The sequence below is a fragment of the Leptopilina boulardi genome, unplaced genomic scaffold (assembly GCF_019393585.1).
Source record: "Leptopilina boulardi isolate dan_hultmark-lab unplaced genomic scaffold, ZJU_Lbou_2.1 LbouV2_368, whole genome shotgun sequence".
NCBI classification, from domain to species: Eukaryota; Metazoa; Arthropoda; class Insecta; order Hymenoptera; family Figitidae; genus Leptopilina; species Leptopilina boulardi.
This window is the reverse complement of record NW_026137938.1, coordinates 1,925,102-1,953,098: the sequence shown is the minus strand read 5'-3', so window position 1 is coordinate 1,953,098 and position 27,997 is coordinate 1,925,102. Positions and strand designations below refer to the sequence as shown.

General features: G+C 26.5%; 8 protein-coding genes across 13 annotated transcripts; 3 read left to right on the top strand and 5 right to left on the bottom strand.

Moving 5' to 3' along the window:
* The first annotated feature begins 747 nt into the window (after positions 1-747).
* Positions 748-5,977, top strand: LOC127287185 (SET domain-containing protein SmydA-8-like). The gene is made up of 8 exons (XM_051313990.1): positions 748-1,050; positions 1,172-1,426; positions 1,520-1,774; positions 4,651-4,804; positions 4,867-5,023; positions 5,151-5,509; positions 5,579-5,679; positions 5,761-5,977. The coding sequence occupies exons 1-8, from the start codon at positions 901-903 to the stop codon at positions 5,914-5,916; spliced, it is 1,587 nt and encodes a 528-aa protein (XP_051169947.1). The 5' UTR covers positions 748-900; the 3' UTR covers positions 5,917-5,977.
* Positions 2,347-4,215, bottom strand: LOC127287186 (elongation of very long chain fatty acids protein 4-like). Of its 2 annotated transcripts, XM_051313992.1 has the most exons (5): positions 4,049-4,189; positions 3,702-3,807; positions 3,247-3,515; positions 2,625-2,927; positions 2,347-2,546 (listed from the first exon to the last, which is right to left on the bottom strand). In XM_051313992.1, the coding sequence occupies exons 3-5, from the start codon at positions 3,505-3,507 to the stop codon at positions 2,379-2,381; spliced, it is 732 nt and encodes a 243-aa protein (XP_051169949.1). In that variant the 5' UTR covers positions 3,508-3,515; positions 3,702-3,807; positions 4,049-4,189; the 3' UTR covers positions 2,347-2,378. The 2 variants fall into 2 exon arrangements, with proteins under 2 accessions (XP_051169949.1, XP_051169948.1); XM_051313991.1 differs by lacking the exon at positions 3,702-3,807 and having other exon boundaries at positions 4,049-4,215.
* Positions 5,978-6,559: 582 nt separating the features above from the next.
* On the bottom strand, positions 6,560-13,077 carry LOC127287175 (uncharacterized). 3 transcript variants are annotated; one of them, XM_051313976.1, is made up of 11 exons: positions 12,924-13,077; positions 12,623-12,758; positions 11,676-11,957; positions 10,217-10,423; positions 9,514-10,071; positions 9,266-9,438; positions 9,098-9,179; positions 8,699-9,016; positions 8,124-8,620; positions 7,823-8,058; positions 6,560-7,754 (listed from the first exon to the last, which is right to left on the bottom strand). In XM_051313976.1, the coding sequence occupies exons 3-11, from the start codon at positions 11,880-11,882 to the stop codon at positions 7,525-7,527; spliced, it is 2,508 nt and encodes an 835-aa protein (XP_051169933.1). In that variant the 5' UTR covers positions 11,883-11,957; positions 12,623-12,758; positions 12,924-13,077; the 3' UTR covers positions 6,560-7,524. The 3 variants fall into 3 exon arrangements, with proteins under 3 accessions (XP_051169933.1, XP_051169935.1, XP_051169934.1); XM_051313978.1 differs by having other exon boundaries at positions 12,623-12,769; positions 12,924-13,009; XM_051313977.1 differs by having other exon boundaries at positions 12,623-12,808; positions 12,924-13,003.
* A 233-nt stretch (positions 13,078-13,310) lies between these two features.
* Positions 13,311-14,865, bottom strand: LOC127287180 (60S ribosomal protein L19). The gene is made up of 4 exons (XM_051313984.1): positions 14,718-14,865; positions 14,254-14,360; positions 13,897-14,060; positions 13,311-13,685 (listed from the first exon to the last, which is right to left on the bottom strand). Exons 1-4 carry the CDS (start codon positions 14,720-14,722, stop codon positions 13,359-13,361), a joined length of 603 nt encoding a protein of 200 aa, XP_051169941.1. The 5' UTR covers positions 14,723-14,865; the 3' UTR covers positions 13,311-13,358.
* LOC127287179 (H/ACA ribonucleoprotein complex subunit 1) lies at positions 14,857-16,307 on the top strand. Its single transcript, XM_051313983.1, has 4 exons — positions 14,857-14,984; positions 15,180-15,312; positions 15,392-15,632; positions 15,725-16,307. The coding sequence occupies exons 2-4, from the start codon at positions 15,191-15,193 to the stop codon at positions 16,013-16,015; spliced, it is 654 nt and encodes a 217-aa protein (XP_051169940.1). The 5' UTR covers positions 14,857-14,984; positions 15,180-15,190; the 3' UTR covers positions 16,016-16,307.
* LOC127287177 (la-related protein 7) lies at positions 16,203-18,901 on the bottom strand. Of its 2 annotated transcripts, none has more exons than XM_051313981.1 (6): positions 18,659-18,901; positions 18,157-18,421; positions 17,738-18,081; positions 16,734-17,678; positions 16,516-16,669; positions 16,203-16,454 (listed from the first exon to the last, which is right to left on the bottom strand). In XM_051313981.1, the coding sequence occupies exons 2-6, from the start codon at positions 18,401-18,403 to the stop codon at positions 16,303-16,305; spliced, it is 1,842 nt and encodes a 613-aa protein (XP_051169938.1). In that variant the 5' UTR covers positions 18,404-18,421; positions 18,659-18,901; the 3' UTR covers positions 16,203-16,302. The 2 variants fall into 2 exon arrangements, with proteins under 2 accessions (XP_051169938.1, XP_051169937.1); XM_051313980.1 differs by having other exon boundaries at positions 18,663-18,901.
* A 108-nt stretch (positions 18,902-19,009) lies between these two features.
* Positions 19,010-22,188, top strand: LOC127287176 (centromere/kinetochore protein zw10 homolog). Its single transcript, XM_051313979.1, has 10 exons — positions 19,010-19,209; positions 19,408-19,610; positions 19,687-20,494; positions 20,573-20,721; positions 20,800-20,885; positions 20,953-21,128; positions 21,197-21,403; positions 21,470-21,607; positions 21,673-21,806; positions 21,892-22,188. The coding sequence occupies exons 1-10, from the start codon at positions 19,173-19,175 to the stop codon at positions 22,105-22,107; spliced, it is 2,154 nt and encodes a 717-aa protein (XP_051169936.1). The 5' UTR covers positions 19,010-19,172; the 3' UTR covers positions 22,108-22,188.
* A 1,462-nt stretch (positions 22,189-23,650) lies between these two features.
* Positions 23,651-27,904, bottom strand: LOC127287181 (RNA-binding protein Rsf1-like). Of its 2 annotated transcripts, XM_051313986.1 has the most exons (3): positions 27,731-27,903; positions 25,334-25,897; positions 23,651-24,834 (listed from the first exon to the last, which is right to left on the bottom strand). In XM_051313986.1, the coding sequence occupies exons 2-3, from the start codon at positions 25,885-25,887 to the stop codon at positions 24,807-24,809; spliced, it is 582 nt and encodes a 193-aa protein (XP_051169943.1). In that variant the 5' UTR covers positions 25,888-25,897; positions 27,731-27,903; the 3' UTR covers positions 23,651-24,806. The 2 variants fall into 2 exon arrangements, with proteins under 2 accessions (XP_051169943.1, XP_051169942.1); XM_051313985.1 differs by having other exon boundaries at positions 23,651-25,897; positions 27,731-27,904.
* Between the last annotated feature and the right edge of the window lie 93 nt (positions 27,905-27,997).

Sequence of the window (27,997 nt, the reverse complement as noted above, 5' to 3'; positions counted from 1 at the left end):
TAATTTATTTAACTGGAATTCTGGTTGTAATAAGCAGAATTCTGATTAAGCTCACCAAAATCATAATGTTAAATATATATTATACCCTAACTAGAACTCTGGTAGGAATAACCAGAATTTTGGTGAATTTAACTGGAATTTTGGTTGTAATAAGCAGAATTCTATGGTTAAGCTCACCAAAATTATTATTTTAACCCTTATCGAAATTCTAGTATTCTTTATACATTGTCTGTTTCCGGATTCATTTTGAATTAAGTTTATTATTTTCTTCTTTTTTGCTAGAAATTCCAAACTGATTTTGAATTAAATTCGGACTAAATTATATCCAAAATTGTATTGTATATGAAAATAATTTGCGTTTGTCCTTAAAAATCAATTCGTATATATATATGAAAAGATAAATCTGTTAAATGCTCATTGAAATTAGTAAACAACAATTTGAATTTTAAAAAAAGAATAATCCCAATTTAGTTAAAAAAGTTCTATTTTTTAAATTTTTGTTTGCATAATTTCATATTTTCTTAAATACCATTTTTGTATATTTATTACATAATCTATATTGTCTTTAAAAATTGTTTTAAATTTGACATTATAAAGTATTTGTGAGATTTTAATCTATATTTACATGTGTTTTATAAATATTAATATATTTATATTATAAGGCACAATATTTATATATACATGTGACAAAATTGACACAATGTTTTATAAATACAATAGATGAACAGTATGTTGGGGTCAGTGTATTACCAATTTTAGTTCAACTATTAATAGATCAATTTGAGGCTTCTCGAACTCAGTTGTACCTTTATAACACACAGCTTTAAAGACTCAGGTCTTAACATCATTTTCTGCATTAGTATATATACATATATACATAGTTGTTGATGAGTCTTCATCATGAATGAATTTATTGAAAATGAAGTTTGCGCTATGTGTAAATCACCGGCAAAACAAAAGTGTAGTGGTTGTAAAACAATTTTTTACTGCAGTCGTGAACATCAAAAACGTCATTGGAAAGAACATTCAAAGAATTGTACATCATTTCAAGTAAGTTTATTATAATCTTCTTATAAAAAACAATTAATGACTAAATATAAACATATATGTATCTAAGATTATAAAGAAAAAAGGCCTTTGATTCAATTTATGAAAATGAGAAGTTTTTCAGCTTGCTGAAGATGAGAAGGTTGGACGATATTACATGGCAACAAGAAGAATTGTAGCTGGCGATGTAATATTACATGAAGAAAAGCCTCTTGTTGCTGGACCACTTCAGGATACTTTGCCACTTTGCTTAAATTGTTATGTAATTCTTAGCGTTGAAAGTTCTAAACCTTGCGATAAATGTGGTTGGCCATTGTGTACAAATTGTCAAGAACATGGTCCAGAATGTAACTTTACAATAAAGCATAAAGACACCAAAGTGAGTTATATATATTGATGATTTTGAATTAAAATTTATTTATTTCTACCAATTTTTTAATAAATAAATGTATATTAATTATATTTTTTACAGATATCAATAACAGATTTTGATTATCCACATCCAACTTATAATTGTATTACTGTAGTGAGGGCAATGTGTTTAAAGGAATCTGATCCTGATGCTTATGCAAGATTACTAAATCTCGAAGGTCATTGCACAGAATCAAATAGCAATGATCAATTTAATTTTGATGAATGTAGAAATATTGCACAATTTATAAAACGAGTTTTCAAAACAACTGAATTTACGGAAAATGAAATCGCCAAAATTGCTGGTATATTAAAGGTTTGTTTCTCTCTATACTTTCTATGATTATACTAATCCGAAGTCAGATTTTCAAAATTGACATGAATTTCCCATAAAAATAAATGGTTAGAATATAACCCAATATAATTTAGCAGAATTCACCGAATTTTTAATTGTACAAATTTTTAATTTATAGAATTTTCATTTGTCCGAAATTGCAACCGACAAACAATCGACAGCATGATTTTGGCGCTAATTTTAAAATTAACCAATCAGAATTGAAAATATTGTGATTGGTTAATTTTGAAAAATTCGCGCCAAAATCTTTTTGTATTGATTGTCTATTCGGTCATTCGCAATTTCGGACAAATTTTGTCATTTTAAGAATTCTATTAAATATAAATTTTAACAAATAAAAAAAATTTTGATAAATAAAAAATCGAACTCAAATAAATAAATAACTGATTATATTTGAATCAAATAAAATTTTTTTTTCATAGACACACAAAAAAACACAATTACCTAAAATTTTCAATTTATTTGAATTTATATAAATACAAAACATTCAGTTCATTTAATTCTATATTTGCGAATGCATATATAATTTTTTTTATGCGTTTAAAATATTATGATAAATTAGAATTTAAATTCTTTTCTTTTTTGAATGATAAGTTTGTTTGTAAAATCGAAGAAATAGCCAGAAATTGAAAAAAACATTAAACAACATTATAATTATCATTGTTTTTGATAAATCACATTCTTTTAGAAGACCACCTATTACTAATTGTAAAATTATAACGATAAATTGTCCCTGAAACAAAAAGAAAGCTTTAAGTAATTTTTTTACAGTAAATAATTTTTGATATAAAAAAAAATAATTAATATTTACCATTTGTATCAGAGTTAAATAACGTTTAAAAGGAATGATCATTTTTTTAATTGTACCATCAAAATTACTGAGAAAATAGTAAAAATACATTATGACATGAACGGCACAATTTAAAATTGGAATCAATAATGCTGCTTCTGTACCAAAATATCTTGTAAAAACAATTCCAATTAAGAATGTACTTATATGATGATATAAATGTAAAAATGTAACTTGATTATTTTTCTTTCGTAAGATATAAATCACCGTTTCACTGAGCTCAATCAGTTTTAACCATATTCCAATATAACCACATTTTGCTATCTAAAAAACAAAAATAATTATTATTTTCAAAAATTAAAATTATTTTTTTTTCTTCATTTTAATATTCTTAGAGTTTTTGGTTTGAAAAATTTGTTAACGTGAATAAAAAATGCATTCAAAAAGGAAATGGCAAAACAATTGAAATAAGGTCAGGAATAATCACTATTCAACCGATTAGTAAGAGTTAAAAATAGTAAACCGTCTTCTATAATTGATGAATAAATCATTTTTTTTTCTGTGAAGAATTTTTTTTACAACTGAATACAATAATTTTATAATAAAATAATTTTTCAAAAAAAAAAAAAAAAAAATTACATACCGTCATACCGCAAGCATCCATGGTGTAAACAATGGGACGACATTCAAGAGCGCGAAAAAATGGATAGCAAGCTGATACATTTATAACAATATAAGCATTAAAATAAACTTGAAAAAGATTATAACATTTAATAAATGTATTTAATTTGTAGGCTTGTCGATTTTTCATGAATACTGGTGCCAATTTAAATACAATAACAATATAGATTAAAATAATTATAATTGGATACCAAATACTATCCATAATAAACCAATCTCTCATTCGTGGATCTGAAAACAAAAAACAAAAAAATTAATTCCTACCCATAGAAATTAATGTGTGCCCTTTTTTTTTATTGGTTAAAAATTGGTTTAGCAAAATGAAAAATGTAAACGTAAATTATTTATCCTAAGATTTTATTCTATTGTTTTTTTTACACATACATGCAAAATAAACAGAAAAAAATAAAGACTTACGTTATTTTCGTCCACATTTTCTTTCTGCTCAAGCCAATTTATCCTGATGGACACGTTTCATTTTTGTTGTAGTTAATTCGCGGGTTTAATGTTTCTTTTGGATTTTCTGTGATTTTTATTAATTTATAAAAGTTTTTTTTCAATTGTTAATTAAAAAATTTTAATGCAAAATACGTGAAATTTTTTAAAATAATAAAAATAAAAAAAAATAATAAAATTAAATTTAAAAAAAAAAATTGGAATTAAGAATTGAATATTAAAAAAAAAAGAAAAAAAAACTTGTGACAAAAGAGAGGGGTTGAAAAAAAATTTTCTCTTTTTTAAATACAAAAAATATTAATCCTTACCAGATAAGTCGTAATAATAATAGTTTATAGTTTCCATGATATCCATATTTTAGAAAATTGTAACTGATTCTTGAAAAAAAAAAACAAACTAATTACTATTGAAATATATAATATAAATAAAATGTGTGGAATTAATATAATGAACTGTATATCAAAAGACACTTTTAGTGAATGATAATGGTTTAGCTATTTTAAGTGAACAATAAATTCTCATATTTGTAAATATATTGAATAATTCAATGAATTTTTGATTTCAAATCATTTGACCTATTGTTATTTATTCCAATATCAGAATTTAATATGCGAAATTCTATCGTAGAAATTTTTTTGCAAATGGATTTTTCCTTTTGTCGATCAATTTTTTTGATAAATTTTGAAGTAAAACTAATCTCTGAAATATGTTATTTTTGTGTGTTTTAAAAATCGAATTAAAAAAAATCAAAAAAAAAATTTTTGGTGAAAAATTTGTTTTCTAAAATTTTATTCAAATTTTTTTTTAGTAAATTAAATAGTAAACCAAAAAATTTTTTTTTGGATTTTATCTGAATTAGTCGATTATTTGATATAATAATAATTATAATATGAGAATTGAAATTTTTTAGATTAATGGCCATGAAGTACCAATAACTGAACCAGCACACATGGCTGTTTATGATAGTGGATCATTTTTTGAACACAGTTGTCGTGCTAATTGTTCAAAAAGTTTTACAGAAAATGGAGGAATAATTATTCGTGCAGCTTTTCCAATTTCAAAAGGTATTCATATATTCTCTCTATTTTTTATTTTATTAATTATAAAAATAAAAAAATAATTATAGGTGAACACTTAACAATTTGTTATACTGATCCCTTATGGGGAGTTATTAATAGAAGACATCATTTATTACGTACAAAATTTTTCGAGTGCACGTGTCAAAGATGCATTGATCCTACAGAATTTAAAACAATGTTCAACGCTTTATTATGCAGTAAAAGGTAATAAGTGAATTTATTTCAAAATGTAAATATAATTTCATTTTTTTTTTTTTTTGTATAAATGTTAATTTAAATCAATAATAATATTAATTTTTGACATGATAGAATTTTATTTTTTTTTTTACAGAGAATGCAGTGGTTTTATGCTTCCAAGATCATTTATTATTAATAAGGAAGAGCGACCCGATTTTATATGTAATATTTGTAATTTTTCAATATCATGGGATGTGGCAGAGCAAATTATTGAAAAAATAGGAATTGATCTTTCACAAATAAAAAAGGGTGACATACAAGCATGTAAAATATTTCTTGAACGTCATTCAAAGACACTTCATGAAAATCATTTTTATATGATAGATGTAAAACTTGCATTATCACAATTAATTGGTCAAGAAAAAATGTTGACAAATACTGAAATTGAATTGATAAGTGAAAAAATTCTACTTTGTAAAAAGCTTAATGAATTATTTGGTATTTTAGTACCCGGTAAGAATATATTTAATAATTTGAGAAAAATTAGATAATAGTTTTTATTTATAAATTAATGTATTTCAGCTGAAAATCGATTAAGAGGTCTCAATTTATTTGAAATGCATGCAGCAATTGCTGAATTTGGAAGACGACAAGAACAAAGTGAACTTCGAGCAATTTTAATGGTAACTGGATTTTTTTTTTCTGTTTCGAAAAACAAACGCAGAAATATTTTTAAATAAATTATGTGTGTTTTTTTTTAATAGGAATCGAGAAGAATATTAACGGAGGCATACAAGTTTTTGCGTCATGAACCAGAAATACTTCCTGAAGGAAAAATTGCCATACAAGCAAGAAATAATATACTTGAAATGGATGTGATTATAAAAGCATTATGTCAAGCTTCAATTGCTCCAATATAAATGAGAAAAAAATGTATAATAGTTTATAGTAGGAAATTTAATAAAAAAAAAAATTGAAAAATATCTTTTTTTTTATCGAATCGTATTCATTTATCTGAACTACAGTTATAATAAATACAAGTTAGTTCTATTTAAAAAAAAAATTAATATAAAAATTTCCCAAATTCTCTAAGAACTCAGAGATAAAAGAGAAACAATAGAGAACATCACGTCAATCTAGAGATTATATTATCTATGTCTCTATAACAATAGAACTCCCCGATTGGCTATAAATCTTGCTCCCACGTCCGGAAACCCAGAAATGGTGCTGCGGAGGATTCTAATCAATAGTCAATACCCACAGGACATGGACGAATGCTTCCTGTAAAGTACAATCGTGTGTCACACATGTGTAGACACATTTTCACAAATGTAAAACACCATTTATTGTTAGAAAATTATTAAACGTTCATTCGCGAGTACAAAAAAAAAAATGTTTCTTTTATTTTCAATGAAAAAAAAAAAGTTCAAGGCCAAAGGGCCAGAAAAAAATTCTTTCCCCAAATAAAGGAGAATTTAAAATATGAAAAATAATCAAATTTACAACAATTTTCAATAGGAAAAATTATTTTTTTGCTATGTAATAATATAGATACATTTAATATTTGCTTTTTTATAGTTTGTATTTACAAAAGTACAAATATAATTTTTTTTTGTTCCTCTTAAAATAGAGAGCAGTACATAGATGTAAAAATTAATTACATCGTATAATTAAAACTATGATTTAAAAATAATTAAGTACCAAATGCACCTTTTGTTCATGCATACGGCAATCAATAATAATCAATAACGAAATAGAAATATATTGCTCTCGATAAGATTTTTTAAAGTGTATTTTGAATTTCTAAAACAGAATAAGATTTTCAGTTATAAATTTTTCAAATTCTGGATTTTTTTTTTTTTAAGTAAGATTGCCGTATCCATGCAAAAGGTGTACAATCACATTTTAAAAGACTTTTTTTTCAAAATAAATTTGAACTTTTACTCTAATACCAAAAAATTTTTGATATAATTTTATGTAAAAAATATGAAATATTTATATATATTTTCAGTTACGATTTATACATTATTATTCGAAAAAAAAAATTCAAGTCTATTTGTTCTCGAAATATAAAAAATGTTTAATAATACAAAAATACTAAAACATAAACACCATACACTTATTCTATTTAGAATGAAAATAAATTAGCGAATGTAGAGAAAAAGAGCTTTAAATTATTCTAATTTAAAGTGATCATTTTTTTTTTACTCAATGTATTTATCATGATTTTCATTTTATTTAAAAAATGATTTTAAAAAAAGTGAAAGAAAATCGAAATAATTTACATATTTAGGAAATTAAAGCATAAAACTAAAGTTTTGGTTTAGATTCAAGATTTCCATTAAATGTAATTTAAACAATTGGCGGCTTTAAATATAAAACAATAACTTAAAAGTTAATATTGTCGAATAATAATTAGTTATTTAAACCTTGAAGGTTAAGTAGAATTGACATTTTTTTTTTTCAAGTATATTCTGAAACTAAAAATGGAAATTCAGTTTCAAAAAATTAACAGAAAAAAAAAATTGTTATAGCTTTGTTTCGTGTTTTACTTTTGTTCTATGCAATTGATTTGATCGTTGAATATTGTACATATTAGTATAACAACCTGATGAACTTTCAGGATTTGAATTTGCCGTATTACCATTTTGAAATAAAAATTGATTATGATCTTTTTGAATATGATTCTGAATATTTTGCGTTCTTGTATAAATTTCAGAATCAGTTTCATTTTCATTGTCAGCGCTATCTACATCTCCTGAAAAATGGAATTAATTAATTTTTAGAATTTTTTTTTAAAGTAAATTTTTTTTTAAATTTACTCACCATCTGAACTATTGGTCGATGGTAGATAAAAACGTGATGGAAGTATTTTACTACATCCTCGACGTCCTTTAATGTTATGATTGGAATTATTGTATTTAAATTCACGAGGTAATGTGTAACTTCGAGGCAATGAAATTTGACTACCTTCCATATCACTAATTTCACCAGCATCTCTATCTCTATCTTCTCCTTTTGAACTTTGATCATCTTCATCGTCATCGCGTCCATTGTGTAGTCTATTTGATTAGAAAAAAAAAATTGATTTTTCCCTTTCTTGAATATTAATAATTTTCAATTTTACCTGTGAGTAGAATTTTCAGGCGATGTCCAATGAGTATAACGATGAGGAAGACAACGTGGTGCCAAAAGAATTTCAGGTGTTTCTGCTCTATCCTTTTGTGGTCCCTTCCAATGATTCGAGGAATATATAGCGGGATGATAAGGTGACGATGGCGGTGGAGGTAAAAGACAATGCATTTTAATTGGAGGCCATGAGGACATGACATTTTGATCATGCAATACAGGCACTGATGTTGATAATGGAGAACTTGGTGATGTATGTAATTTTGTATTTGGCGGAGGTTGTTGATTCGATGCCGATGGCGATGATGAGAATGAAGATGTTGATGCCGAAGGTGGTGGTACCAATTTACCCTGTTTTATTTCCTCCTGAATAGCTCTCAATTCACGAAGTTGCTGTTGTTTCTTCTCTCTCAATTTCTCATGAATTAGATTTACACTTAATGAACCTCCAATACCAACATCCGCCTCATGTCTTTCTCCAGATGAATCTTCATCCTGCAAAAAAATTGCCCAAATAATTAATTTCTCTTTTTTTCCCTATCAAAAGAAATAAATTTCAAAAAAAAAAATTACTTGAACCATGCTGGAGCGAGATAATGGCCTCTTCCAAAATGGAATCAATTGTCGTGCACTGACATTACTATTTATCCATTGTTTACTATCGCCAATTGACGCTAAAGAGACATTATTTTGTTGATGTTGCGATGGAGGTGGAACAAATGTTGTAGGCTTTTTCTTTTTGCGATTTGGATTCGTCACTGTTGGATTTGCAAAACGACAATTAAACACACCGGGAATTCCACCGTTGCTACATTTTATTCCACGTACGCCATTATTGATATTCATTTTTTTATCATCAATATAATTCATGTTTTTCGCATCAGAAATATCCTGTAGAAAAAAATAAAGATAACGAAATTTAGAAAAAAAAAATATATTTGTAAATAAGATAACAAAAAAACAATTTCTAACCTGATTATTTAATGTTGTTACAATATTCGTGCCATTCATTCGTCCACCCGCTTCGTATCTCAAACGTCTTACGTGAAAAAATCTAAATTCAAAGCAAATAAATTTATAAAAACTTTTCTAAGAACTGTTGGATTAAATTCCAATAAATAAAATGAATTATTAAATTACCTGTAATAGAGGCCCATAAAGCAAATACCTCCGAAAAATAAAGCTAAAAGTGTGAGAATAAGTACAGCCGGTCGAGGACGATGATCGAGATGAATATCAGTTCTATTGACACCAACGGCCCAAACACCAATTAATAAACTATTCTCAAGGAACATCACAGTATAAAAAATCACCTATTAGACAAAAAAAAAATTTACTTTTAATATCGAGAAAAAAATAATTAAGGAACAATAAAAAAAAATAATTACCATCTTTTGACGATGATTAATTTCATGTAAATTAACATAAACAAATATGTAGACAAATGCAAGTAGCGAAGCTAAAAATGTTTTACGATAAATTGTAAGACGTTCACCGCCATGAAATAATCCATCTGGCGTTAGCATTAACCATGTTAACATTGATAACCAATGTAGGGCCATTACAATAATTAACCATTGACCACCATAAAGTGATGCGTATGCAATTAATGCGCCAACTCGTGCACTAACTGTTCCTAAACGCCAAAATAATTGTGCCAATACACCAAGCCATGTCAATACTAAACGTTCCAAATTTCTTAAACGCGCTGCACCTTTACTGAAACTTGCAACTGCCCAACATACACTCCACAATGATAATCCAGCTGAGACTGTTGTTAATTTTTCTAATTTTCCATCATCTCTTGCCGTTTCAACTTTTCCAATTCCATGATCGAGTTCAATTTCTCTTTCAATTCCAACAGACAATAAGTATAATTGTAATAATAACATTGGTGCTGCTTCACAAAATGCATGTATTAAACGTAAAACACACAATTCTCTCACCTGTAAAAAAAAAAAAATAATTAAATTAAACAAATTTTCTATGTGTAATATATTTTAATTTTAATTGAAATATTTAGTGAAAAAAAAAAATTTTATGTAAATTTTTTTCAAAATTTAATTTAAAAAAAAGCAGAAAATTTCCTACCTCATGTTTAACATGAGTCAAATCAACGGGAATGAAAAGTTTAAAGTAACGCCAAAGTACACCAGCTTGTGTTGAATGAAGTAACAAAACCCATCCCATTGTCCAATTACCAGTCTTCTTTTCATTATTTAAATCACAGTCAGTTGTTGTCACATTATTTTTTAATTTACCTCTTGCGCCCCATAGGTACCATCGTATACTGACCACCTGATAAAATTCAAAATATATTAGTTTTTTATTATTTTAATTTATTATTATTATTATTATTTATTATTCTCAAAAATTTAACTTTCGAGTGGAATACTTTAGAATAGAGAGTCTGACAATAAATAAAATTATAAAAATTAATTAAAAAGGGACGCATGAATCAGCTCTAAAACAAATTTGTTAGAAATTATATTTCATAGAATTTTAATCAGCAGAATATTAATTTCCCAGAAAATCAATTTAATTGAATTTTAATTTGGCAGAAAATAAATTTGATCGAATTTTAATTTGACATAAATTCAATTTGATCGAATTTTAATTTGCCACAAATTAAATTTGACCGAATTTAAATTTTCCTGAAACGTTGTTTTATAGAATATTAATAGTGCAGAAAAACAATTTGATAGATATCTACTTTAACAAAATGTATATTTGATCGAATTTTAATTTGCCACAAATTAAATTTGACCGAAAATTAATTTGGCAAAATTCCAATTTGATCGAATTTTAATTCGCCAGAAAGTCAATTTCATCGAATTTTAATTTGTTAGAAAAACAATTTGATCGAAATTTAATTTGTGCCAAATTAATTTTCAGTCAAATTAACTTTCTGGGAAATTAATATTCAAACAAATATACATTCTGGTAAAGTAGATTTCTGTCAAATTGTTTTTTTGCACTATTAATATATTCTATAAAACAATGTTTCGGGAAAATTTAAATTCGGTCAAATTTAATTTGCGGCAAATTAAAATTCGATCAAATTGAATTTATGTCAAATTAAAATTCGATCAAATTAATTTTCTGCCAAATTAAAGTTCAATTAAATTGACTTTCTGGCAAATTAATATTCTGCTGATTAAAATTCTATGAAATATATAACTTCTAACAAATTTGTTTTAGAGCTTATTCATGCGTTCCGAATTAGTGACTTACTTTTTGCTTTTAAATTAGTTAAATTTTAGTAATTCAAAAAGAGAAAGTGAGTTACTAATTTAAATTAGTTAAAATATTTACTAATTCAAATTTATCAATATTAAAAAAAAAAAAAAAAAGAAAAATAGAACAAGAATAAAAAATTAAAAACGAAATTCTAAAAAGGAAAGTAGCTAAATAAAATAAATACAAAAATAATACAAAGGAAAAAATATATAAAAATAATAAGAATTAATTATATAAAAATAAGAAAAAATAGATTAAAAAAAACAAATAATACGGTAAAACAAAAATTAGTAATCAAATTAACACCAACCTGTGATAGCAAAAGGGAAATGACAACAAGGGAGATACTTAAGGGAAAAAGTGCTGCTGGAGCTGAGGGATGATGAGCGAGAGCATATCCCATAGCAAGATCAAATACAACGTCACAAAAATATGATGCTAATGAAATTATATTGAATAAGACGTCGCATAATGGCAAAAATTCGTATTGGCTATTTTGCTGCCGATGCTGGGCCATAATGGGCTTCCGTCACCCATTTGGATTCCCAGCAATTTCTTTCTATTTTATAGGCTGACAATGATGAAGCATTTCCTAAAAGATTTTTTTTTTTTATTGTATATTAAAAATTATTTTTAACACTTTATTAAAATAGTAAACAAAATGAAAAATAATAGTGACGGAAAAAAATACTCTTTTTTTTTGGTCCTTTGAACAATATTAAAAAAAATAAAAACTAAAGCAGATTTAACAAATAAAAATAAAAACTCCCTTTTGAATTAAATCAAAAGGGTTTTTTTTTATAATATTTTAAAAAATAAAAGTGATTGAAATTTCGAAAATGAAAAAAAATCTTAAATCTTTTTTTTAAATATAAATATTTTTAAAAAATTATTTAAATTAAAATATAAAATTAATTGTGAATATTTTTATTAAAAATATATAGATTAAAATAAATTAAACGTCTATTGAAATTAAAAATCTTTAGTAATTTTTAAAAAAAAATTAATTTGCATACTAATAATATATAAATTTAAAATAAAAAATCTTAAAAAAATTTTTAGACACAAAATGGTATATATATGAATCTTATACACCCACGCATTCGGAATGAGATATTACAAATGTTGCAGATTATATATACATATATATAATCTCAACCAATGCAGAATTAAATTTATTTATTAAAAAGTTTGTGAAATAAATGGTCATCAATATTTAAATGTTTTAAATATACATATATATGTGTATATACTTACTGCATTCTTCACATGTCATTGACGAGCGATCACAAAAGTGACATTCTTAACCTGGATGCTGTGTGCTGGTCGACCTGGACGGTTGAACCAGCTTTGGAATGCAAGGAATTTCACCTCGAACGCTCCTTGTCTTGCACTAAACAAGAACTTGAAAGACTATTGTTTACCATTCTCTTTAACTGGACACTATTAAATGCACTTTTTTAAAAAAAAAAAATTTTTCCTCCGAAAAAAAATAACAAAACAAGGTAAAAAAATTATCAAAAATTGAGATAAACTTCAAATGAAATAACGTTTTTACCTGTTGATTGTAAATTTTGCAGTTATATAGACTTGCATGCACGCACGTAACACAACAGTGATGCCAGCTTGTAGATAAAAATTAAACCCCCTTCCATCGCACTTTACATGTTTGAGAATGTTGAAAGTGCACACAACAACAGTGGCTTGTGTGGTGCTCCTTTCTATTCTTCTTTACCATCCAACGATACAAAGTGGCGCCAAACATTTGAAAACACGTATAATTCTCAGAAAAGCAATTTTTTATAGAAATTATACTTTTTAAATATAAAATTAAGATTCTTTAAGGAATATTTTTCTTTCTAAATAATAATAATAATGCAAAAGCATTAAAAAATTGTAATATTGATATTTTCTATTGGAAAAATTTGAAATAATTTTGTCATAATTGTGATTTATATATTTTATTTATATAATAAAAATTACACATTTAGAATTACTTCTTCTGCGCTGCAGCAGCTTCATCCTCACGTTGATAGGATTGTAAGAGTTCTTGTTTCTTGGTAGCAATTCTCTCTGCTCTGCGTTTGCGGGCTTCTTTAACTTTAGAGCGACGTGCTTCAGCTTGATCAGAAAGCATATCTGCTCTCATTTTCTCAGCTTTTTTCTTGTGAATAAATTCCATAAGAACTCTCTTGTTTTTAAAAACATTACCCTTAGCTTTCATATAAAGGGAGTGATACAAATGTCGATCAATTTTCTTTGTCTCACGATATTTTTTCAAAAGACGTCGAAGTACACGCATACGTTGTACCCATAAATCCTGAAAATAATTCAATCAATTAAGAACTAAAATTACATTCAATCATTTTTTTTTTAAATACTATTATTTTGTTCTTTAAATTGATTTTTACATTTATATTTTAGTTTCTTTACTATAACAATTTTATAAATAAAAAAAGAAAATAGATAATTATTTGTATTGAAATAAATAATAAAAATTAAATTAACAAATATAAAATGATAAAAATTACCTTTTGTGGTGTTCGAGCATTGGCGGTACCTTTCCTTTTACCAAAACCGCAATGTCTTCCTTTTCGTCTAGCTTCGGTATTTTTGCGTACACGAGCACGTGAGTGTACAGCAACTGGTTTCTTGATGATCAAACCATCTTTAATGAGCTTACGAATATTTTGACCTGTTAATAAAGAAAGCAAAAAAATTGTTTTACTTAATATTTTAAATGAAATCTTAAAATTTTTATTAATTTTTCTTTGGATAAAAAGTAAAGTTCTTAAAGAAGAAAAAAAATATTCGTTTACATAATTCTTTGATAGCTATTACTATGTAAACTGAAAAATACAGAAAATGTAAAAAAAAAATTAACTTACGTGAATTAGTGTTGGCAATTTCATTTATTTCATTAGGATCCAACCAAACTTTCTTCTTACCGCATCGCATAACAGAGGCTGCAAGCCTCTTTTGTAATTTTAACGAACTGAAAATAAATAAGGTTATGTTATATTTATATATCTGTCAAAAAATTTTCTAATTTACTAATAATTGAATATAAAATTAAATTTATGTAAGAAAATTATTTAAAAAAAAAAATAAAACAAACAAAGCAAGTTACAAGTAATTTTTTTAAAAATATATTTACAAAATACGCTAACCATGTGGCCAGTGGTAAAACAATTTTTGTTTCATCAAACACAATATAAACTTAAAAATAAGAATCAATTGTATTATATGAAATTAATGAGGAATATCTTATCTTTTTATTTATACACTTTAATAATTTCTTAAACTAAATTATAGATGATAAAATAAATAATTTAAAATCATTAAAATTTACCTCATGGTGCAGGTTCCGAGCTGCGCCTGCTAAAGAAAATCAAAATGGCTGACAATACGCCAAATTCTTTTTTTTATAAGGTTTTGACACAATGAACACACTGCGTGCATAAAGGTGCGATCACAGTAAAATGGAGGGGAATTTTGAACGCACCCTCGCTCGGAAGTGAAAAAAAAAAAATTGTGTGTGCGAGCCGATTTTATAGGTTAGGCACGTGGTTGACAAAACAGATTTTAATTGTTTATTTCATATAATTTAACTGTTGCTGTAAGTTTAAAAAATTAATTTTATATTATTATATTTAATAATTGTATTATTAGATTACTAGTTACATTGAAAATAGAGACATTATCAATGACCGGTCAACAATGTTTTTATTATATTATTTAAAAAAAAAAAAGGAGAATAGTATTTTTTAATAATATGTTTATTTTTAATGTTAAAAAAATATTTTCTTTTTAGTTTTGAAAAAAATGTCTTTTCGTGGACGTGGTGGAGGAGGATTTGGTAGAGGAGGAGGAGGAGGTGGTGGTGGATTTCGAGGAGGCAGAGGAGGATTTCGCGGAGGTAGAGGTGGAGATCGAGGAAGTAGAAAGTGAGTATTTTTAATAATAATAATAATAATAATTTCAGTGAATTTTAATGAAAAATAATATTTTTTTTTTCGTCAACAGTTTTGATCAAGGACCACCTGATAGTGTAACTCAACTTTGTCATTTTGAATGGACAGCGCAGGATGATTTAATTGCAAAAGTTGATATTGAACAGGTCCCTTATTTCAATGCTCCAATTTATTTAGAAAATAAACAACAAATTGGTAAAATTGACGAAATTTTTGGAAATATTAGAAATTTTTATGTGTCCATTAAATTATCTGACAATATGAAAGCGTCAAGTTTTGAAAAAGATGCACAGGTATATATATATATATTTTTTTTTTGATAGATAATGTAAAAATAATTTTAATTCAGTTAATTGATAATTTGTCGTTTTTTTTTTTTGTGTAGTTTTTCATTGATCCGGCGAAACTCTTACCGCTTCAGAGATTTCTTCCAAAGCCTCCAGGTTCGGTACAAAAGAGAGGAGGAGGTGGACGAGGAGGAGGTCGAGGTGGAGGACGTGGTGGAGGTCGTGGATCTTTTGGTGGAGGTGGACGTGGTGGATCTTTCGGTGGAAGAGGCGGTTCTTTTGGTGGAGGCCGCGGAGGCGGATTCAGAGGTGGACGAGGTGGCGGTGGATTTAGAGATTCCGGAAGAGGTCGAGGAGGAGGAGGTGGAGGAGGTAGAGGCCGATGGTGAAAATTTAAATCGAAATTTTAGATTAAGTAAAAGAAAAAAAGCTAAATTTATGGAATTATCGATTTTAAATTGACAAATCTAATATTAAAAGAACTAAAAAGAAAAAGAGAATATTTTTTTTCTCCGAGACAAAATGAATTTAATTTTTTTTAAAAGATTATGGATTTATATGATAAACAAAAACAAATTTTTTGTGAAATATTAAACGAGATTTATTCCATAATTTTACAAACTATATTTATGTAATAACGATGATTTTTTTTTCATAATAAATAAAAATATTTGTTTTATACTTCGTCAAATTTTATATGTTTACCGAGTTCTTTTTCGGCTTTTTTCAATAGTTTGTCCCTTCCTCTTTGCTTTACTCTTATGTTATTTTCTATTTTTTCTTTTCTGTCCTTTGCCATTTTATCCCAATATGATTTTTCCTCGTCACCTGTGAATTTAAGAAAATTAGAAATATAGTTATTTAAATAATTTTGATTTTTAATAATTACCCTCTAAAATTGTCATTTGTCTGTCGTCTCTATTTTTTTGGGTAAATAATTTTGCTGATTCATTTGAATCAAATCTGACGAATGCAATGTTTGAGCCTTCACGAATGTCAACGTATTTTATGGAATTGGATGTACTGCCTCCTTTTATTTCCATCTGTTTAAAGAAAAAAAAAAATGTAGATTTTTGAATTTTTCAAACAAAATTACAAATTACTCACTTTAAAATTCTGTGTATCAATGCATGGTGATTCCATGTCTATTTGAACAATTAATCCCGGCAAATAACTAAATCTTGGAGCATCTTTTTTTTCAGCATTTTTCTTATTTGTTTCGTCTTTATCAATTTTAATTTTCTCAGCATTTTGCCATTGATTCCACATTGCTCGTTTTAAATGTTGCTTCAATTGTTGCATTTTTGCTTTTTGCATATCAAGATATTTATTTCTTAATCGTTTCCATTCTCTTTTTGCCATTATTTCTAGTCCCGTGTCTGGTGCTTCAATTTCATCTCTTCGTTTTGAACGTTTTCGTTTTCGTTTCTTCTTTTTTTCCACTATTTCACTATCAACGTGAACTTCATTTGTTTCGATAGATTTTTCTCCATTAGCCACATCATTATTTTCATCAATTTTTCTCGTCTTTTTGGGAATAATAATTTCTGTATCGGATTTATTTTCTATTTCTTGATCGGATTTTTTTAATTCAACATCAGAAGCTTTGCGCTTCAATTTTTTGTCCTTTTTTTCCTTTTTATCACATTCAAGAATTGATGAATCATCATTTACATCAGACGCATTTAAATTATCAGAATTAGTTATTTTTTGTTTCTTTATTTTTTTCGATTCTTTTTCTACTTTAAGAGCAGATGCTGATGAATCAGATTGATCACTTTCTGTATTTTCGTATTTTTTCTTTTTTGTTGCTTGAGAATTTTCATCATCGTCATCATTATTCATTGTAGTTTCCTCAGTTGAGAGACGTTTTTTCTTTTGTTTCTCAATTTCCATTATTTTCTCTTCTTTTGTTATTTCTTCTGATTTATTTTCTTTTTTTGTTATAATTTGTCTTGCAATTTCTTCATCGCAATTCTCGTGTGTTGTTATACTGAGAAGAGTATTTGGAGTTGTTTCTGAAGGTAGAAGACCACCCTTTGCCTTGAACGCCTAAAATCGATAATATATTAATATTACGAGTTTAAAAAAAAAAAATTAAATAAACTTACTTTTATACATTTAAGAACATCTTTGGGAGTTTTGAATTCAACGAAAGCAAAGCCTTTGATTGCTCTATTTTTGTATTTTGGAATTGAAATATAATCAATTTCTCCATATTGTGAAAATATTTTTGAAATCCAATCGTGATCTGCTTCGGGCGGTAATTTTTGCACATAAATTGTACATTCATCGGAATTTTCTTTCTTTTTAATTGGAGTTGTTCGACAAACTTTAGTACCATCTTCAGAAATTGATAGCATTGTTGAATCCCTTAATGCTTTTGCTATTCTACTTACATCTGTTGTTAAAGCTGCAACTTTATTGAATTTAATAAAAATATCCAAATCAACCCCTAGAAAAAGAAGGAATATTTAATACAATTAAATTTTAAATTAATTTTTTTTATTTGAAAAATATAAATATTTACAGGGATTTTGAAATATTAGTTTTCCTAAAAATCTGTCTTTGCTTAAATTTGCATCACTGAAGTAAAATTCCATTTGTTTTAAAATTGATGCATGTAATTCTCTATGACGTTTTCGTGGTTTTTTACGAAGAATTTCTGGTTTTTGTTCTTCAACAACAATTGATTCTTCAATAATATTTTCAACTGGTGGAACTGGAATTGTTTCCGATGCTAATTCCATTTCTGATTCTTGCTCTTCACTAACCATATTGACGAATTTTTAATTCTACAAGAAAAAAAAAATTTTTGATTATTTATAATTAAACAAAAATGTTTTCTAAATAAAAGTCGAGAAAATACATTTTAACAATAATTAAATAATCTTTTATTTTTATGTGAAAAATATGAAACATAACCTATAGAAACATTTGTGTCCTGATTCTGAAGAATCTAATGTGGTTAATATTTTTAGATATAAATTACTAATGTATAAAAAGATTTAAAGAAATGTGAATAAACTTACGTACAAAAAGAAAGGTTTAAAAAAAAAACGTCAACTTATGTTTATACGACGATGAAACGTTATTCCGGCAGTAAACACAACACTTTTAAAGTACCATTAGAAAATCAAGTGAAATTTAATTTATTATAAACAGAAGTGATGAATTACATTTCACTTTATTTATTTCCTTGTTTTGTTGCAATGATTTATTTTAATGAATTAATTTAGATTGATTAATTTTTTGACGACAGTTTGACGACGATGTCAACAACGAAGTGATCTTCGATAGTTTCGATATTATTCCATTCTTACCAACAGAGCGGTTTTATTTTGTTGGTAAAGTTGGTAAATCAGCTGTAGTAAACAAAATTTGGAATGTTGGAATCAAACATATTTTTCCTCGTTAGGAAGAATTAAGAAATAAATCTAAAAAGTAATATATATTTATATCATTAACCCTGTGCTAACGATCATTATTGTCATTTAACATTGAGTAAAATTTTCTATAAATTTTTACCGTATTTTGTTTAAAACAATGTCTTCGTTTGTTGCCGATGTTCTTCTTTCAGCAGGTTAGTTAATTATTTTAATCTTAAATACATATTTACACTATTTTTGTTATTATATTATTAACAATTTTTTTATTCTCAAAAGTTATACATTATAAAAACAATGGCATTGACATAATTTTTATTTTGAGGTTATGTTGACATATTTTTTTTATGATTGTAATTTAAAAATAATATATGTAATTCCTTTCTAATGAATAGGTAATTTGGAAAAAATAGACTTAAAGGAAAAAATTACTGAAATCGAGAAGAAAATAATAAAACTTAAGCATGAAGTTAAAGAATTTATGCACTACAATTATATTGACTTTGTGCCAAGAATGAAAAAAGATAATGCAATGATTCGAGATGCAGAGAAATTAATTACGGAAATGGAAATATTGGAAAAACGAGTAGACGATCAAGTAATTTATATTTTTAAAAAATAATTTCTATAAAAATTATGATAAATGAAGAAAATTACTATTTTTTTTTTCTCAGGTAAAACTTAAATTACCCAGTTCGCAAAAAGAATTAAAGGATATTTCCAATTCACTCAATGAATTACATTTAAGTCTTCAAATATCCAATCGTCTTCTAAATGTACATAAATGCATAACATCTGTAGAAAAGTTACAGGAAGAAAAAAGATACATTGAAATTGCAAATACTTTACGTCAAATGCAAAATTATCTCAGTGATTCAACTGTTATTTTGCAAAATCTCAATATTTACACAAATTTATTAAATGAATATGGCACTTATTATGGTGCTTTTGTAACTGAAATTACAACTCAAGCTCAAGAATTTATCTCTTGGAAGGAGGAAATAACACAAAAAAATGAATTAATCGTAAATTTAACTATTGAAAATGAAAATAAACAAATAGAAGATATTATATTGGCATTGCATTATGTTGATCATTTATCGGCATATTTGCATGCATTTGCGATAAATTTATTAAAACACTTTATAAAATCAATTATAACAAAAAATTGTTACGTTTATGTTGTTCAGGAGAAAGTTTTTAATGTTGAAATTATTGACAATAGCAATACATTACCTGAATATAAAAGTGTATTGCATAATCTTCAATTATTATTTACATTTCTTAATCAACATTTCAATATGAATATTGGTGATAGAACTTTTTTATCAAGACTTGGAGATTATTTGCTTGATGAATTTTTTGAGCTTCTCATAAAAAATTGTATTTCAAATATAATTCCAAATTCAAGAGCAAAATTAGAATCATTTGATCCAATCGCTGATGATATTAATGAGTTTCAAAATTATTTGCTTGACATTGGTAAGTTTTTTTTTTTTAAATAATTTTTTTTGTTTTAAAAAAGTTTTGTAGAATTTTTTTTGTGCCTTTTTTTTGCAGGATTGATTTCTAAGGAACAATGTTTTGTTTCTGAATATACAAAAGATATAGACAATTTATTTATAAGTAAAATATGTGAAGATTTTTTGGTAAGAGCAAGGGATATAATGAAAAAAGATTTGCATGATTCAATTCTACTTGAACCGCAGGTAATTTTATTTTTAAATATTGAAAATTGAGTAAAGATTATTAGATTATTTGATTTATTAATTTTAATTTTTTTTTAGGTACTTACTTTTGATTCAATTGAAAATGATTTGAAAGTAAGAAAATTAAGTGAAAATACATTCCAATTACCTACATGTAGAATAAGGTAATTAATTTAAAAAATAAATTTTTTATTTCTCAGTATTTTTATTTGATTATCCTTTTTTTTCCAGCAAAAGTGCTCAGGAAATATTACATCTCGGCAAAGAAATTTTAAATGAAACATGTCAAAGTTCGGATAAATGCGCAATAAAATTGTTTCATACAAGTAGAAATGTTTTTGAAATGTATTCTGCTTTAATTCCCGAGAATCATAAAATATTATTGGAAACAGTACCACAACAAGCGGGTAAGAAATAATTCGAAATTCAAAAAAAAAAAAAAAAAATGAATAAAATAAAATATATTTTCTTTCAGCGTTGTTTCATAATAATTGCATGTATCTTGCACACAATCTTATTACATTAACAAAAGAATACGAGTACAAATTGTTGCCAATTTTAAAACAACACAACATCACTTACGCTGATCAAACTTTAATGCTTCGCAAAGTTGGATGGGAACATTTTTCCAATCACATGAAAATTCAACGCGATATTATTTTCGATATTCTTCGAAAATCAGGTGAATATTAAATTAAAAAAAAAAAAGGAAAAAAAAACAAAAATTAAAAAATAATTCTTTTATTAGCGTTAGCAACTATGAAACAAAGCCCAAAATTATCACAGGACACTAAACGTGATTTAGATCAATGTTTAAGACAATTGGATCATTTAAAAATAGTTTGGATAGAAATTTTACCTGAAAATATCTATTGTCGGGCAATTGGTGAGTTATTTAAATAGAAAATTAAAAATTATTATTAATTAAATTATTTTATTAAATCTTTTAAGGTAATATTGCAAATTCAATGGTTGAAGATTTAATAGCTAAAATAACAGCAGTTGAAGATATTCCAGCAGATTTAGCAACTGAATTGGTAACACTTTTAAATATGATTGTCCAAAAGACGCCTTCAATTTTTCCTGTAAGTAATTCTTGTTGTAATTTATCAATTTCTCGATGGTTATTTTTTTTATTTGTAGTTATTAAAAAATAATTGTTAACTTTAGGAAGAGGAAACAGTTCAAAGATACATTCGAAATTGGCGAAAATTATTGGAATTAATAATTGTGCTTGGCGCATCTTTAGTTGAAATTGAAAAACGTTGGGCAAATTCACAAGGACCACTTGCTCATGAATTCACTGCCGATCAAGTGAAACGTCTTATTCGAGCACTTTTTCAAAATACAGAACGACGATCTGCTTTGTTAATGCGAATAAAATAAATAAAAATTCTTTTCAAGTTGTCTTTTTTAATTTTATATGAAAATTACAAAAAAAGGAATAAAATATAGAAAAAAATTATACTTACTTTTTAATTTAATTCTTGAAATCTTGTACCTTAATTTCGTTTTCTTTCTACCTTAATCTTTTTTTTCATAAGTTTGATATTTAAAATTATATAATCACAGGTGTGCATTTCGATGAAATATAAAATTACTTCAAATTTTATATTTTTACAAGTATTTTATTTTTTTTTTTTTTGTTTGTGCAAAATAGCAAATAAGCTAATTTAAATAGAAAAACAATCCGGTATTCACACCTTGCGAGTCAAGCTTGATTTTTCTTTTTTTTTTTTAATGTATTATTTATAATTAATGAATGATGAAATGATTTGAATCCACAATAAATAGGCGAACAAATGAAAAATGTATTTAAATACGAAACGTTTTAATTGAAAACAAAGCAATATAGATTGATGACTGGCAGAAAGCATTTCCCTGTAAATTGCAACAAAACACAAAATATTAAAATATACAACTGTTGAAGAAAAAAATTAGTTTTTTTTTTTTTTTTCATTAAATTGTAAATTTTTTTTCCAAATTTCCTCAATCAGTTGTATAATTATGAAAACAAAAAAATACTTAAAAAAGAAAAAAGAAAAATAATAATAATAAAAAACGCCTGTGTTTGAGAAAAAATTTAGGACAAAAAAAAATTAAGACGTAGTAATTGTCTTTATTTTAAAGATATCTTAAAAATGTGCTTAACAAATACAAAATACAGTATTTCGAGTATTTAAATACAATCTTCTTATGCAGCACGTATTTACATAATATATTTTAAGCATTTTATATACTAGTACACTCTCCGATTCAATTAAATGAATCATTAAGAAACTCTTATCTAAACTAAAAAAAAAAAAAAAAAAATTCCCACGAAATCAAAAATCTTTTCGTTTTTTCTTTCAAAATACATTTATCTAAAAATGTTCATCCCTGGCAATAGAAACATTATAATATAATATATATATATTTATTTATATAAACAATATAAATCACTACACAATTAATCGTAATCACAATCGATTACAAATATACAAAATAAAATATACACATTTTTAAATGAGAAACGCATGGTGTGAATTCCGGGATTTGCCAGGGGGAAGGGGGGAATAAGAAAAAATGATTTTTTTCAATGAAAAAAAAAAAAATAAATAATAATAAAATAAAATGTTGCAATTAGGGAGAGGGGGGGAAACCCTCTTTGCATGTAAACTTTTATTTTCGCGAATTCAGCGAAAAAACGGTCATTAATTTGCTCTCTCTAAATTTTTTTTTTTTTCTTTTTTGCGTTAAATTATACATTGAGCTTCTATTATATGAAATGATTTTCCCCAATTAGTAATGTTAATTTTCAATTTTTCTTGTTTCTTTCTTTTTTTCTTTTTAACAACACAAGACACAAGCAAGCAGATGTTGAAGGCGGACAGGCAGAAAAGCAGGCAGGGTGGGCATTGAGATTTTTTTTCCAAAATCCAAATTAACATTTTTCTTTCTTTTTTTTTTTTGTAAATAAAATATCGTTGTTTTCTAAAGATAAACGTAATTCATTGCGATGATAATTGTTTATGAGAAAAAAAGGGGGGGGGAACAAATTTCAAAAGTCTGTTTTTAATATTTTTCACACACATTTTTTTTTTTTTTCCTTTATCATTTTTCTATTTTTTCCAGATAATATTTTTTTTTTTTTTTTTTTTTTTTGTTTAAATGCATAATTGTGGCCTACAGATTGCACGTAGCGCTAAGATTTTTATTTTGTATAAAAAAGTCTGAACTTTTGTTTTTCTAAAAAAAAGTTTTTTTGTTCCCATTCCAATTTTTGATGGAATGTGTTTTTATTATTATTATTATTATTATTATTATTATTATTATTATTATGAGAGAGAAAAAAAAGAAGTGAATTTTTTTAGGAAAATGTTTAAATTGAAAAAAAAATGGTATTATTTTCTAATGTGGGAAAAAGTTTGTTTAAAAAATTGTAATTTTTCCGACATTTTTGCGAAAAAAAAAAGTGATATATTTTTTTTTTGCAAAAATAATTTTTTTGACTTTTTGAAATTAATTTAGAAAATTTTATTTGAAACGAATTTTAATTCGAGAAAATTCATTCGTTTTTGCTGTAGAAAAAAAAAATGTTTTCTTTGTTTTCGAAAGTTTAGAAACAAATTTTCTTTGGAAGAAATTTTGTTTATTTGAAAAATAATTTTTTTTCGAATATAAATTTTCTTTTTAATTTGGATTTCTTCCTTGCAAGAAGGAGAAATTTTATTTTCGAACAAACAATTTTCCCAATAAAGAAAAAAATCGTATTTCAATTTAAGGAAATTTCATATTATTAATTTTTTTTTTTTTTATTAGAATTGTGTGTAATGGGACAAAATTTTCTTTTTGGCAACGTGAGCAGCCTGTAAACCAGATTATTTTTCTTTTTTTTTTTTGCGGCAATACAATTGGGTATAGAAATCATTTTTTTTTTGTTTTTTTTTTGTTTTCATAATCGACAATTAGTAAATAAGTAGTTAATAGAGAGAAAAAAAAAATAATTATGTACACGTTGCTGTGAAGATTGGACAGAGTAGTCATCTAGGCGCGGGGTTGATTGGTCCCGCACTTCAGATTGGGAACGTAGCATTCTAGTTGTTTTACGTGCATTCGCGCAGATGACGATGACTGTGAACATGGAAGGGCAAAATAGTTTTTCACATTATTTCGTCAGTCTTGCAGGAATTGTTTAAACCGCCCCAGCTGGCGGAAAAGTGTGCCGCGAGTTGGTTGTCAAAGTGTCTTTATTTTCCATGCATATAAAGGGAATGGGGGAGGGACATCTCTCGTAATGCTCAAAAAAAAAAAAGAAATAAAAAAAAAATTCCCCTTCTTAAAAAGTAATTTGCATTACAAGGGACATTAAAATATAAACTGTTTTTATAATTAGAGAGAGAGAGAGAGAGAGAGAAATAGAAACAGATGATTTTAAGGTGGTATTAACTTTTTTTCAATTTAAAAAAAAAAATGGCTTCGAAGGGTCGCGTATAATCGATGATGTTCTTGAATTATTATTATTATTTTTTTTTTTGCGGGTGTATCAAAATGAGAGAATAGTGAAATATTTAACGCGAAGGTTTTTTTTGAGAATTAGAGCAATTTTACAGTGATTAGGTTACTGTTGTACCTGCTACGTCCAGCAGGGGATCGGCTGCGATACCTCGAGGAACCTGAGTCCTTGTAGTAGTCATTGTTGGCACCGCTGCCTGCTCCATAGCTGTCTTGTGAATAGGGATCGCGAGTGGAATAACCACTATTTGAATAATCATCTCCATAGCGACTTCGTGACCTATTGGCACCACCTCTGCCTGCATAATATCCACCACCACTTTGATCGCCATAACCACCGCTGCTACCACGATAACCACCGCCGCTTCCACCCCGTGAATTAAATCGTGAACCACCACGATAGCCTGAACCGCCACGGCCACCGCGGCCACGACCACGTGATATTTCAACACGCAATTTGGCACCACATATCTCAGAGCCATTCATACTGTTGCAGGCCATTTCTGCCTCATCCATATTCATGAATTCAATGAATGCAAATCCAGGAGGATTGAACGCCACCCAAACTTTTTTTAATTTGCCAAATTTTTCAAATTCATTTTGTAGATCTTCCTTCTTTATTGATTCATTTAGACCACCAACGTAGACTCGTGTACAACCGTCAGCGTTCATTTTTCCAAATCTGAAAACGTCGATTTTTGTCAAGATAACACACATCCGGCTCTTATCGATGTACAATTGTTTTTTTTTTTTTTTTTTTTTTAATACAAATAGGCGTTGATTTTACGAATCTCATTGGAAAAATAATTTTTAAATATTTTAATTCTATTCGTTAATTTTACTCTCGAAAAAAAATCGGGACTTATTTAAAATTAATCTAAATGAATTCAAAACATGCTTTAATAAGAATTTCATTTATTTCATTAAAAAAATCACCGACGATTTGAATATTTTCTATATATTATAGAAAGAGAATTTATAAAATCACAAAATTGGGATTAATTAAAATAAGACATCTTAAAATATATAATTTTAAGAAAAAGAAGATTAAAAAATCGTCGAATATTCGTTGCAAAAAAAAAATATATTATAGTTTTTGAAATTGTGTTGTTTCTTTCGAAAAATAACAAGAGAATATAATTATTATTTCGATGGGTAATAAAATATGAGCTGAAAAATATCGTAGAGGTTAAAATTGAATTTACAAAGGAAATATCCTCGCAGTTTCGTAAATTTGACGTTTTATTCTTTTTTTTTGGTCGTTTCTGTTGTGTTTAAAACGTTGTTTAATTTTTGATAGGTTTTTTTCTCTAAAAGTTTTTTGAACGAAGACAAAAAGTGAACGTGACATTTTAACTATTATTGTCATTTACATGATGAAAATATGCGTAATATTGTTTCAAGTTTCTGGATTTATCTTATTTTACTATCGTAGCTTAAATTTCTTGACTCTGTTTTTTTTTTTTAAAGAAATAATTTTGACAAAGAACAAACGAAGCGTAAAAGTGCATTTTTAAATCGGAGTATATCGTAAATAAAGGAAATCGTTTCTCTAATCAGGGTTACATAATTTTTTGTCGATTTAAAAAATTCATTTTATCTTTACGATAAAAAAGTGATATAGAATTATTTGAAAAATAAATACCGTTGAGAAGTTTAATAATTAAAATAGTGAAACGAAAGTTACATTTTCAAATGAACAATGAATAGAGGTCCTGATGATTCAAATAACAATCGTCGTGAATCGCAAGTTTTTTTTTTTTTTGCAAGATGAGAAAATAATTGAAATACGCAACAATTGTAATGAAATGACAAAAAGGGCTTTGATAATAACAATTTTCTCGTCGGAAATTCAATGTCGAGACGAAGCGTCGATTGAAATTTCGGAGAAAGAATTGGATCTTAATATTTTTAAGATGTCTCGTAGTTTTACACAAAAAACGTTGTTTTATTGCGTTCAATACGCATAATATTCTTTTATTTACAGAAGTCGATATGATGATTTAATTGAAAAACGTGACGACCCAATTTTTATATAGAAACGCTATTTTCATTTTTATATCCACACAAATCAATTTTGTAGGTTATTTTCAAGAAAAAGCTTTGTATAAATAAGAAAAAGCAATGTCAGAAACTTTTGAATATTAAATAGAACGCATATTGATCTCTTGTCTTTTTTCTACATGAAATTTAAAACAATTTTGTCGAGAGAAATAGAAAAATACAATAACGAATTGCATTATTATATTTGTAAAGTAGAAAATAAATCGATGGTTTTGTCGAGACAAAGCAAATAATAATATTCGAATATTTTACATTTAAATAAATTGACGAATTGTACAATATTTATCAGAAATTAAATAATAAAAAAAAAAATTGACACGGCGTTTAGAGAAATGGACGAAACGCTAAAGAGAAGTATTTTTTGTTTCTCAGAGAGAGAGAGAGGGAGAGACACAGCTTTACTCCAAAAAAAAATATTGTAATTTCGTCGAAGAAATTGGAAAAAACTTACGGTGATTGTGATCAATTCTTCGATTTTGCAGGACCTTCGTCAACGATGATATTTGTTTTTGATAAATTGAAGTAAACAATTAGATTTTTCAGTTGTGAAACTATGTATAAAATCAATAGGAACCGAATCCAACGGAAGCGGGGTTCACAAGACGCTACGCAGAAAACATTTCCGCCCCTTTGCCCCTTAATGTAGACTCGAACCCAAACGCCACTCAGGAACGTAATTATTCTTTTGGGTACCTGCTACATATTTTTTTTTTTTTTT

What these genes read in the sequence shown, in the direction of transcription:
- LOC127287185 (XM_051313990.1), top strand. Translation starts at nt 901, where the DNA reads ATGAATGAATTTATTGAAAATGAAGTTTGCGCTATGTGTAAATCACCG. An exon ending in AGAATTGTACATCATTTCAA is followed by an intron (nt 1,051 to 1,171) that starts GTAAGTTTATTA and finishes GAAGTTTTTCAG; the next exon opens with CTTGCTGAAGATGAGAAGGT. An exon ending in GCTTTATTATGCAGTAAAAG is followed by an intron (nt 5,024 to 5,150) that starts GTAATAAGTGAA and finishes TTTTTTTTACAG; the next exon opens with AGAATGCAGTGGTTTTATGC.
- LOC127287186 (XM_051313991.1), bottom strand. Translation starts at nt 4,094, where the DNA reads ATGGATATCATGGAAACTATAAACTATTATTATTACGACTTATCTG. An exon ending in TGGATGCTTGCGGTATGACG is followed by an intron (nt 2,928 to 3,246) that starts GTATGTAATTTT and finishes TTTGTTTTTTAG; the next exon opens with ATAGCAAAATGTGGTTATAT. An exon ending in ATTTAACTCTGATACAAATG is followed by an intron (nt 2,547 to 2,624) that starts GTAAATATTAAT and finishes TTTTTGTTTCAG; the next exon opens with GGACAATTTATCGTTATAAT.
- LOC127287175 (XM_051313976.1), bottom strand. Translation starts at nt 11,882, where the DNA reads ATGGCCCAGCATCGGCAGCAAAATAGCCAATACGAATTTTTGCCATTA. An exon ending in TGACTCATGTTAAACATGAG is followed by an intron (nt 10,072 to 10,216) that starts GTAGGAAATTTT and finishes TTTTTTTTACAG; the next exon opens with GTGAGAGAATTGTGTGTTTT. An exon ending in TTAATCATCGTCAAAAGATG is followed by an intron (nt 9,439 to 9,513) that starts GTAATTATTTTT and finishes TTTGTCTAATAG; the next exon opens with GTGATTTTTTATACTGTGAT.
- LOC127287180 (XM_051313984.1), bottom strand. An exon ending in AATTGCCAACACTAATTCAC is followed by an intron (nt 14,061 to 14,253) that starts GTAAGTTAATTT and finishes CTTTATTAACAG; the next exon opens with GTCAAAATATTCGTAAGCTC. An exon ending in ATGCTCGAACACCACAAAAG is followed by an intron (nt 13,686 to 13,896) that starts GTAATTTTTATC and finishes AATTATTTTCAG; the next exon opens with GATTTATGGGTACAACGTAT.
- LOC127287179 (XM_051313983.1), top strand. Translation starts at nt 15,191, where the DNA reads ATGTCTTTTCGTGGACGTGGTGGAGGAGGATTTGGTAGAGGAGGAGGA. An exon ending in GGAGATCGAGGAAGTAGAAA is followed by an intron (nt 15,313 to 15,391) that starts GTGAGTATTTTT and finishes TTTCGTCAACAG; the next exon opens with TTTTGATCAAGGACCACCTG. An exon ending in GTTTTGAAAAAGATGCACAG is followed by an intron (nt 15,633 to 15,724) that starts GTATATATATAT and finishes TTTTTTGTGTAG; the next exon opens with TTTTTCATTGATCCGGCGAA.
- LOC127287177 (XM_051313981.1), bottom strand. Translation starts at nt 18,403, where the DNA reads ATGGTTAGTGAAGAGCAAGAATCAGAAATGGAATTAGCATCGGAAACA. An exon ending in ATGTTCTTAAATGTATAAAA is followed by an intron (nt 17,679 to 17,737) that starts GTAAGTTTATTT and finishes TATCGATTTTAG; the next exon opens with GCGTTCAAGGCAAAGGGTGG. An exon ending in ACAAATGACAATTTTAGAGG is followed by an intron (nt 16,455 to 16,515) that starts GTAATTATTAAA and finishes TTAAATTCACAG; the next exon opens with GTGACGAGGAAAAATCATAT.
- LOC127287176 (XM_051313979.1), top strand. Translation starts at nt 19,173, where the DNA reads ATGTCTTCGTTTGTTGCCGATGTTCTTCTTTCAGCAG. An exon ending in AAATTATTTGCTTGACATTG is followed by an intron (nt 20,495 to 20,572) that starts GTAAGTTTTTTT and finishes TTTTTTTTGCAG; the next exon opens with GATTGATTTCTAAGGAACAA. An exon ending in AGACGCCTTCAATTTTTCCT is followed by an intron (nt 21,807 to 21,891) that starts GTAAGTAATTCT and finishes TGTTAACTTTAG; the next exon opens with GAAGAGGAAACAGTTCAAAG.
- LOC127287181 (XM_051313985.1), bottom strand. Translation starts at nt 25,887, where the DNA reads ATGAACGCTGACGGTTGTACACGAGTCTACGTTGGTGGTCTAAATGAA.